Source organism: Cannabis sativa, chromosome 6 (genome assembly GCF_029168945.1).
Source record: "Cannabis sativa cultivar Pink pepper isolate KNU-18-1 chromosome 6, ASM2916894v1, whole genome shotgun sequence".
Classification (NCBI taxonomy): Eukaryota; Viridiplantae; Streptophyta; class Magnoliopsida; order Rosales; family Cannabaceae; genus Cannabis; species Cannabis sativa.
Window position 1 is genome coordinate 4,484,998 of NC_083606.1, and position 10,444 is coordinate 4,495,441.

General features: G+C 33.5%; 2 protein-coding genes across 2 annotated transcripts; both read left to right on the top strand.

Moving 5' to 3' along the window:
- The first annotated feature begins 1,191 nt into the window (after positions 1–1,191).
- On the top strand, positions 1,192–3,652 carry LOC115724604 (signal recognition particle 9 kDa protein). The gene is made up of 4 exons (XM_030653920.2): positions 1,192–1,419; positions 1,540–1,608; positions 2,830–2,923; positions 3,164–3,652. Exons 1-4 carry the CDS (start codon positions 1,348–1,350, stop codon positions 3,238–3,240), a joined length of 312 nt encoding a protein of 103 aa, XP_030509780.1. The 5' UTR covers positions 1,192–1,347; the 3' UTR covers positions 3,241–3,652.
- A 1,301-nt stretch (positions 3,653–4,953) lies between these two features.
- On the top strand, positions 4,954–10,069 carry LOC115694724 (uncharacterized). Its single transcript, XM_030621813.2, has 15 exons — positions 4,954–5,273; positions 5,367–5,446; positions 6,088–6,205; positions 6,336–6,514; positions 6,833–6,915; positions 7,030–7,214; positions 7,495–7,556; positions 7,760–7,868; positions 7,970–8,089; positions 8,297–8,416; positions 8,517–8,637; positions 8,728–8,884; positions 9,089–9,161; positions 9,513–9,640; positions 9,756–10,069. Exons 1-15 carry the CDS (start codon positions 5,057–5,059, stop codon positions 9,876–9,878), a joined length of 1,875 nt encoding a protein of 624 aa, XP_030477673.2. The 5' UTR covers positions 4,954–5,056; the 3' UTR covers positions 9,879–10,069.
- The last annotated feature ends 375 nt before the right edge of the window (positions 10,070–10,444 follow it).

The window sequence follows — 10,444 nt, forward strand, 5'->3', positions numbered from 1 at the left end:
CTGATGTAACTTTTGCAGCTTGGTTCCAATCGGGTCTTGCTAAATGGGATGCTGCAACAAAAATTGAAGTATCCATGCTGTGTTGGTCTCTATGGAAGTTCAGAAATGATAAAGTCTGGAATGCAAAGTCACCTTTGGTGGAAGAAATTGTAACATCAGCGAAACTTACCTTAGCTAACTGGATAAATGCTCAAACTCGTTTTCAAACTACCCCTACAAGTCATAGCAGGGTAGTTAACAATGAGCATTGGACTCCTCCTTCGTTTCAAAAGCTTAAGGTTAATGTTGATGGGGCCATTTTTCAACATGAGGAAAGGTTTGGGGCAGGCATGGTGGCTCGAACAAGTGCTGGTGCACTACTGGAGGCTCGGCAAACCAGTTTTTCTGGTGTAGTTGCACCGATTATGGCTGAAGCAGTGGGAATAAAGGAGGCCTTGAGTTGGATTAAGAGCAAGGGGTGGAGAGATGTGATTGTGGAAACCGATTGCCTTAATGTTGTCAATGATATTAATTCTAACAAACCAATGATTTCTCCATATGGGTTTGTGATTCATGATTGTAAGGTACTCTTAGTAGATTTATTGTCTGTTTCAATTGTTTTTGTTAAGCGATCCGCGAACAAGGTTGCGCATGCTTTGGCTCGTAATTCTGTTCATACAGCTGATTGTACATTCAGTGTGGCTACTTTGCCACCTGAAATTTCATCCTTGATTTTGGATGACTTATGTTAATGAAGTTTCTTCTTCTTTTCAAAAAAAAAAAAAAAATCTAATTTATTGACATTAAATATTCAAATATTACCTATAAAAATACGTATACATTAACGGCTAATTATGTATTTATTATTTTGTCTAAACTCTTAAATTGGATTAAATTAACATCATATTAGTCTTACATCAATAAATTGTTTAAAACAATGAAAAGAATATAACTGCAGAGACTATTAGTAACAATTTTATAGCTCAGAAAAAATTTACCAAATAAAAACGCTCAGGCAACAAAATTCTACAAAAATTATAATTCAAAAGGACAAATACTATTTATTCTAATTATTTTGCAAGGTCAATGACTTATATTTCAATTCTAGAATTAGGTATCAAATTTATTTTTCTAAGAAGGGATTAAAATGAGAGAAAGATAAAACTTTAGGGCAAAAGTGAAATTATATTTTAACATTTCTAACCTTCATAATCAAGAAATTTATTTTACTTTATTTACGATACCAAATCAAAGCAATCCCTAAAACCCCAAATCCAAAATCCCAAATCCAAATTCTCACTCTCAATTCTTCTTCTTGTTCTCTGAACTGTGTCTCCAGATTGTTGAATTGTTGTTTCGAATAGTAAAATGGTTTATATAACTTCCTGGGACGAGTTCGCTGACCGAACTCTACAATTGTTCCGTGCCGATCCTGAATCTGTGAGTTTGTTTTCTGTTTGATGTAATTTCATTCTTTATATATTTCTATATATGAGAATGTGATTGTCCGATTCGTGTTAACGTTTGATTAATTTTTGTTTTTCTTAATTGATTGTGTAGACACGGTATGTTATGAAATACAGACATTGTGATGGAAAATTGGTTCTCAAGGTCACTGATGATCGAGAGGTACTGCATTATCTTTCTTTTTCAGTTTTAGTTTTGGAATATTGGATTAATTCATTGATCGTTATTGTTTTTTTTGGAATTAGTGAAGTTAAGTATTTTCTCAAATTTGAGTGAATAAATTTTGTTGATTTAGAAACTTTGTACTGTTTCTTTTGTACTTTTTGTTGTTTGTGAATTTTTTGCTTGATTGCTTGGGTATCATCCTGCAATTTATTTTTTACTTGCTGAGAAATTTTTAACCCCACATTTCTTTTTCTCTTGTTTTGGAAAATTTTCTTGATATCCATAAAATGTTTGGCTTCACTGTTAAGATGCTTAGTGAGTGATTGAACAATGTATGTATTATGTACTTGCTGAAGGGATAGGGAAGGGAATGCTTAAGTCAAGTCTTATTGGGAATTTTATCATCATTTAATTCTGGTGAATATCTAATGGAAACTGATGAATAGCATATGTCTCAAAGGATTAAGTGCAATTCATTTGGAATTTTCGAAAATAGCTTATTAAATTTTAGTATGGGCATTAATTTTGTAGCATATCGCAAATGTTAATTCAACTTTATGCATTCTTTATCTGGTATTAGAGACGTATTTCTAAGCTTGAACACCACTTTCCATTTAGTTAGTTATTGTTTATCTCCAATATGCTGTATTTTCAGATGTCCTAACTTTGATATCTTTATTTTCCTTTTATCAATTTTGAATGAAACGTGTAGTATTCTATTAACCTAAGTTTCTCTTTGAAGCTCATCAAGTTATGCATACCCCTTAGACAAAGGTCTGTACAAATATTAGTCTGATATCTTCTGCATTTCTGTATATGGTTTCACTTTCTGTCTCTCTTTTATGTGTATCCACAGCTATGTTTCTCACTAACATTTAATGGGTCTTTTATTGTCCTTTCTTCTTTCTTTCTTTATCATGGATCAAATTAAATTGTGGCAAATGATGGAGTTTAGACCATCAAACATTTTTCTATACTGCTCTGTTACATGCACTTGATAGAGTGGAACATTGCCTAACCTTAGTGCATAAGTGAACTCGGAGTTTAATTTATCAAGGCATTTATCCTTGTGTTGTGTTGTGTATAAACATTGTTTATAATATTTTTATTAGACCTTATCTGAAAAAAGAGATGATTAAATGTACATAATTGGATAGTTTGTTGGCATACGGAATATAAATTTATCTTCACTTGTGCGATCATCCTTCTGTTTTTCAGTGTCTGAAGTTTAAGACAGACCAAGCACAGGACGCTAAGAAAATGGAAAAGCTCAACAATTTGTTTTTCACTTTGATGGCTCGAGGTCCCGAAGGTATAATAATAAGCATATTTTGTTTTGATTTTAGTTCTTCTTAACATTACTTATCTACTTTGGAATCTCTAGATTTTGTTTTTCACCGTGAGCAACATTAGGATATAAAACAGCATGGTCTTTTGGATTTTATATACTAATGTTATTTACTGTCACTTTGTAAAATAATATTCTTGTGATAATTTTAGACTAGAAGTCTATTTTGATGATATACATTCCTTTCGCGTCTTATTGTAACAGCGGATACATCAGAAGTTACCGGAAAAGAACACATGGATGCTCAGCCACCCAAGAAAGGAAGAGGAAGGAAACAATAGTTTTGTTAGATTATAAAGAAGAGTTATTTAGACAAATCTTGATTGACTCATGGATTCCTTCAAAAGGGGGAGAAAGAAAATATATTTGTTAGCCAATTTTTGCATTGCCATTTAGCAAGTTCTTGAGAGTTTATTGATATTTTTTTTCTTCTTGTGGTTTATAAAATATTGAATTGCAATTTTAGGTCTTGCTTCTCTTAGATTAATTAGCATTTATGCTATATGTTGGCTCGAACTTTAGTGAAGAGAAAAACTATTAGGGGGGCTTTTGGAAAGTTATGGTGTAATTGAATTTAAGTGTAATTAGAGGTAATTACACAATTTGTATATTTGTTTAACTATGTGATTACACTCTAATTGTGTAATTGGATGTAATTGAGGAGTTTTAATCACTCTCTCTAATTCTCATGTCTCTATGAGAATTGAGTGTATTATTATTTTTTTTTTTAATTTTAAATATTAACTACTAAAAAGTATTATTTTTTTTTAACTATTTTGCAAGCAAAATATTAACAATTCTTATGTTTTTTTTTTTTTTTTGAATAAAAGCTTAACTGTATTTATAACGATTCTTGCACAATTACATCAATAATGTTACTTGGAAGGGAATCCACCGAATAACTACGTTCAACATATAATCATGAAGCTCGGGCAAGATCATGAGACACACGATTAACAGAACGTTTAACAAAACGTAAATAAACATTGATTAAATTCGAAAATACTCTTTTGCATTTGTCGATGCAATAGCCAAAGGGAGAGGTAGAAGTCACCGAGTTTCGAAAAGCTTGCACAGTAATGAGACTATTTGTTTCCATGGTGACTTTTGTGACCTTTGATGCCTTTATCTAACTGAGAGCTTCTTTCACTCCAAGCGCTTCAGCAAGGGCAGGTTCACAGTAACCACTCCACAAATCGGTACGTGCATGTAGAACACGACCCTCCTGCATCATGGAGCACCCAACCGTAATCAAACATATTCTTATCCGCAAACGTTGCTGCATCCACATTGATCTTGTAATTGTTTACCTCTGGAGCACACCATTGCTCACCCCTTCACCACTTTGAATCGAATAAAACGAGAGAGTGGAAGTTTTTTTTTGAGCAAAAAGCCATTGTTCAAGATCACTTTTAGCAAATGCAATAACATTAAACGATAATTAATGCAATGAATAAACACAATTTTATAAAACAATAGGGGTTTTTACAAAAAAGTATTGAATTTTAGACAAAAATTTACAATTTTACTACTACACATAATTTTGTACAAAAATACTCTTTTTTATAAAACAACCGTAAAACAACCAAACAGAAAATTAAAACAACAGTGAAACAACTAAAAACAACCGTGGAACAACAGTGAAAACTTAACATAATATACAGTATAAAAATTACACAGTATTTTTGAAAAAAAATTTACTTCTAAAAAAAGTTAAAAATTTCCATATGTAGTGTAAAAATCCCAAATAAATATTCCTATTCATTACAACAATTTTTTATTTCCAACTTATCCAGAAAATCCAACATAGAAGGACTACACGATACCACAAAAATAAATATATTTTATATTTATCACATACATTTTTTTTTTTTGTAGCAATTTATCACATAAATTTAATTTTATTAAATTTAGACTTTCTTCGATAATTTTAATGAGACAACCACAACAACAAGGATATATAAATTCGAAAAAACCGGATTAACCAATAATTATAAATTAACTAAATCAAATCAAAATATAAACCCAAACAAAATAAAATAAAAAATAAAAAATAAAATTAAAATCGGAGATCTAATCGAAAAAAGAAAAATAAAAATGTCAGGTAGTAATAGAAAGGGGTGGTCCGATACGGTGCCGTTATTGCCTCAAAATTCTTCAAAATCAAAATCAAAATCAAAATCAAAGTCAAAGTCTCACCATTCTCTCTCCACCGCCTCTATCTACCTCGAGATGGCTTCCACCACCGCCATTGCCGACCACGACCGTAATGTTTTTCTTGGTGTCGATGTCGGCACTGGCAGCGCTCGCGCAGGTATCGACTTTGAATTTGTGCTTATTTTTTATTTTTTGGCGATTCTGATTCGTGTTGTTTGATTTGAATTGAACAATGGACGTGTTTGTACAGGTTTGTTTGATGAAAATGGGAAGCTGCTTGGTTCGTCTAGCAGTCCAATTCAGATATGGAAAGAAGGTGATTGTATTGAGGTAATGATGGATTGAATAAACGAAACTTCATTTCTAGTTGTTGTTTTCTTTATATATTGATCCTTATGAGGAAGATTGCAACATGTAGTGTAGGTTGAATGATTTGATTCCTTCTTAGAACGTACATAACTTAAAAATTAGCAAATTGTTGGGTTGGATCACTGTTAGGCCTTAGGATAATATGTAAAATGGGTAAAGGAGTAATTGTAATGAAAGGTAGTTGTATGAATTGGGCAATATGTATAAGGAAATGGGGATGAATGGGTGAGGTATGGAAATTGTATGGGATTGAGCTTTGGCTATTGGGAGAGTTCAGGTCTCTCGAATACCTCAGGTTCTATTCTATTGTTCTATTGTTCTCTTTGTCATTTTATTCACCTGTTATCTAGTATCAGATCTGCCCATTAGTTTCTAGCTACTTTCTCTTCCCTGTTTGGTTTATTTTCTGGTATCATTCTGTTCTAGTTCGATGGGCAGCAGTAAATTCCTATCAATTACATTAGATATTGAACCTTTAGCCCTGTGGGATTGAATCATGGGGCTGATTACTCTAACTACAAGTTGTCGGTGAACTGATTTGTTTAAACTATATGGGAAAGTGATTTACTGAACTGAAATATTACTGACACTTTATAAAACAGCAATCTTCTACAGATATCTGGCATGCAGTCTGTGCTGCTGTTAAAGCAGCATGCTCTATTGCAGATGTTGCGGGGGAAGAAGTAAAGGGTATTGGATTTGCGGCTACTTGTTCCCTTGGTATGTAAATTTTTCACCATACTTTTTTATGAAGAAACTTTGACAAGTAAGGTTGTTTAGGCTATCGAGATTAAGGGGGAAGGAAATTGTTGATTTATATACAAAGCTAAAGAATGTTATCTCCTTACAGTTGCTGTGGATTCCGATGGCTCTCCTGTTACGGTATCTTGGAGTGGGGACTCTAGGAGAAACATTGTAGTTTGGATGGATCATAGAGCTGTAGAACAAGCTCAGAGAATTAACTCGCGTAATTCACCTGTATTGCAGTATTGTGGCGGGGGCCTTTCCCCTGAAATGCAGCCACCAAAGGTACTACCATACCTAATCCAGTTACATGGTTTGTGCCAGAACATTATAATGGCATATTAAATATCTGCATTTTCTTTGAAGGCTTATCTTATCTGTTTCCAAATTCTCTTTGGCTAGTTAGTATAGTTTGGAAGTTTGTACAAAAAGATCATAGTCTACCTTATGAAATTAATTAACATGCTAGCTTTCACAATTTATTATCTTTTCAATATATTTTTATTGACTGTTATTATTTTGCTCCTTTCTCGCTTATTTTCTTAAGAGTTTGCAATTGTTCGATTAATTCTTTTAAAAGACCAATTTACTCTTCTATTGCAGCTTCTATGGGTGAAAGAGAATTTGCAAGAATCTTGGTCAATGGTGTTCAGATGGATGGACTTGAGTGATTGGTTGTCATACAGGTGATTTCATTTGGTGTTCTCTTTAATTATTTGCGACTTTTCTTCAAGTAGGAATATGTACAAGTAAATTTGACTAAAAATGGCATAAATTTCTGATAATATCAACTTTTATAGGGCAACAGGAGATGATACCAGGAGTCTCTGTACCACAGTGTGCAAATGGACATATCTTGGTCATGCGCATATGCAAAAAAACAATGAGAAGGACTCAAGAGATATGGAAGCTTGTGGATGGGATGATGACTTTTGGGAAGAGATTGGATTAGGTGATCTTGTAGATGGACATCATGCTAAGATTGGTATGTTATAATTTCTCAAGATATTATGAAATACTAAGTACCTACCCATTCCATAATTATCTTTTTTTTTTCTGAATAAAACTCAGTCCATAATTTGATTGTTAGAAATTAGAACTGAAAAACTTGAGTGAATTTGGAAATATTTGCCTTATTTTGTTAGTTTCTCTTTTAACTTTGTTTTGAACATCATCAACTTTCTTGGTACCTAGTAAAATTTATTTTGCTAAAGTTTGCTAATTTTGGCTCCTGATGGTTTCTTGACAATGTCCATTGCCAACAGGACGTAGTGTAGCCTTTCCTGGCCATCCATTGGGTTCCGGTCTTACTCCAGCTGCAGCGCAGGCAAGAAATTTTGTACTGAAGATTTCCAATTGATTTCCACTGGCGCTCCCTTGAGGTCCATTAACAAAGCAAAAACTTTATTTAGTTGAAAAATTAGGATTTTGTTCTTTCTTGGTGGGCTTTAAAAGGGTGTCTTGACATGATAAACTATTGCATATGGCAAATATAGTTATAATTCCTAAGAAAAGTAATTTGAATTTCAGGAACTAGGTTTAGTAGCAGGAATACCTGTTGGGACTTCATTGATTGATGCGCATGCTGGTGGAGTAGGAGTTATGGAAAGTGTGCCTATGTCAGATTCTGAAGTTAAAGGTTACTAGACTTGTCCATATATGTATATGTGTTAATGTATATTTTTATAATATGCAAATCTTTTTTTTTGGTCATTATTAAAGTAAATCCATTTTGTTTAGGGGATGATGTGGAAGCTCTATGCCGCCGTATGGTGTTAGTATGTGGAACCTCTACTTGCCATATGGCTGTGTCTCGGAGCAAGCTATTCATTCCAGGGGTCTGGGGACCATTCTGGTCAGGTACCACTCTTGAAATTCAGAAAGTTGGTACAATTATATAGGGAAGAATAATTGGAGCCAGTTTTTGGTCAAAGGTTCATGGTTCCTGTGAATGCTACCTTATTAAAGGATGTTCTTCCATTTTTAACAGGACATATTGACCAGAGGGATAATTCATCAGTAAATAGCTCTTAACACTTTTTCTGTTCTTTTCTTGCACATGTTCAGCTATGGTACCTGAATATTGGCTTACAGAAGGTGGCCAAAGTGCTACTGGTGCATTGTTGGATCACATAATCGAAAACCATGCTGCTTCTTCCCACCTTGCTAATCGCGCTGCTTCACAAAGTAAGATCTTTTGCTCAAGTTAGTTTTTAGTGAAATGTTACATTAATTAGATACGGTGCATTTCTTTAACAAGTAAGTTGATTTGTTTCTCATTTTTCAGGTATATCTATCTATGAACTTCTAAATAAGAGATTGGAATCAACAATGACTGAACTGGAGCTACCATTTATTGCTTCTTTGACTGAAGATATACACGTGCTTCCTGATTTCCACGGAAACAGGTGAATCATTTTATAGTATTAACCTCATTTCTTGGGGCTTCATGTAAGTATCTTTTTCAAATCTAAGCTGCTTAGTTTATGATGCCTCAGGTCTCCCATTGCAGACCCCAAAGCAAAGGGAATGATCAGCGGTTTAACTCTTGACACAAGCGAGAAGAAGTTGGCTCTTATGTACCTTGCTACTGTTCAGGGTATTGCATATGGTACACGTCACATTGTGGAGCACTGCAATGCCCATGGTCACAAGGTAATGATATCAATCTGGACACATTTTAACACCTTCATTTTGGTTTAACTCTACCGTGTAAAATATGTCTACTTCTATTATTAAAAATCTTTATAAAACGATACAATCTTTATTTAAAGTTACAAGATAATCATGTATTATAATCCTTTGCTACGGTTTGCGTTGCATCATTTTGATCAATTTCCTTATTGTTTATTCTTTCAGATTGACACAATACTTGCTTGTGGTGGTCTTGCCAAGAACTCATTATTCATTCAAGAAAATGCAGATATAATTGGTATTTTGTCTCCCTCCCTCCATTTGTTCATTCCAATTTCTTGTCTTTCCTGTTATACTTTAATGCTCAATAAATCAATTATTTCTTCATTAGTGGTGTCCTTTTATATTTATTTACATTCCATTTTAGGCCCAATTTCATTTGCATTGTAAGTTTTCCTTGTGAATCGGATAAGGTTACGATGCAATGACTATTTAAGGAACAAAAGTTAAAAGTATGTTAACAGAAATCAGCTCTTGCAGCCTTCTTGCTAATTTATTTACTTATTTTCTCATTTCTGTGTTATTTTCTCATTCCTATATTGTTGCTGTGTCCGCCATCCAACATCTCTACACTAATTGTTCTTTACAGGCTGCCCAATTGTTTTGCCACGAGAAAGCGAGTCTGTGCTTTTGGGTGCTGCCATTCTCGGTTCTGTTGCTGCAAAAAAATATTCCAGCGTGCATGATGCTATGAAGGCTCTAAATGCAGCTGGTCAAGTATGCATCATAACAAATCACAGAACCTTTGATATTTAATAAAAAGAAAACTAAATGGTTTCGACACCACACTTCTGTTTTGTGTCCACTAATTTAGACAACAATCATTTTGTAGGTAATTCATCCATCTAAAGATCCTAAGGTGAAGAAGTACCACGAAGCGAAATACCGCATCTTCCGTGAGCTGTACGAGCAACAACTATCTCATCGTTCTCTAATGGCTCAAGCATTGGCATAGATGAAAAAAAGGTGACTAATGGCCCTTTTATACTGTATATGAATTATTGCTTTCTCATCAAGTAAGCTGCCTTTTTTTTCTTCTCTGGATTTAAAAAGACAATTGTCTTTTCTGAAACTTGTTTATTTCCATGAAAAAAATACTATTCATTAAAAGGGATCTAAATAAATTGTTTAAATCTTCAGAACAAATTCATCATATTGAATTATTTCAAGCTTGCAAAAAGAAAAGAAAAATTATAATTCTCTTTAGGATCAAGTCATTGGGTTTCTGATTCATAGAAAGACAAAATAATGCAGATATATATTAGTGTCATCAAGTGATTGCTTTATATATGTATAGATTCCCACTGACACTGACACCTCTTATTTATTTATTTTTTTTTAAGATCATATATGTTATTTTAGTTTGTGTTACTGAAGTAGTGCAAAACGTGTTATTGTGTCGTGTTCGTGTCATATTTTATGTGACTTACTTTTATATTTCGTGTCGACCCGTTTTTTGACTCGTGTATAATTATCTCAATCCTAACTCGACCCGTAAAAATCGTGTCGTGTTCGTGTCGA

What these genes read in the sequence shown, in the direction of transcription:
- LOC115694724 (XM_030621813.2), top strand. Translation starts at nt 5,057, where the DNA reads ATGTCAGGTAGTAATAGAAAGGGGTGGTCCGATACGGTGCCGTTATTG. An exon ending in CACTGGCAGCGCTCGCGCAG is followed by an intron (nt 5,274 to 5,366) that starts GTATCGACTTTG and finishes GTGTTTGTACAG; the next exon opens with GTTTGTTTGATGAAAATGGG. An exon ending in GCAATGCCCATGGTCACAAG is followed by an intron (nt 8,885 to 9,088) that starts GTAATGATATCA and finishes TTATTCTTTCAG; the next exon opens with ATTGACACAATACTTGCTTG.
- LOC115724604 (XM_030653920.2), top strand. Translation starts at nt 1,348, where the DNA reads ATGGTTTATATAACTTCCTGGGACGAGTTCGCTGACCGAACTCTACAA. An exon ending in AGGTCACTGATGATCGAGAG is followed by an intron (nt 1,609 to 2,829) that starts GTACTGCATTAT and finishes TCTGTTTTTCAG; the next exon opens with TGTCTGAAGTTTAAGACAGA. An exon ending in GATGGCTCGAGGTCCCGAAG is followed by an intron (nt 2,924 to 3,163) that starts GTATAATAATAA and finishes TTATTGTAACAG; the next exon opens with CGGATACATCAGAAGTTACC.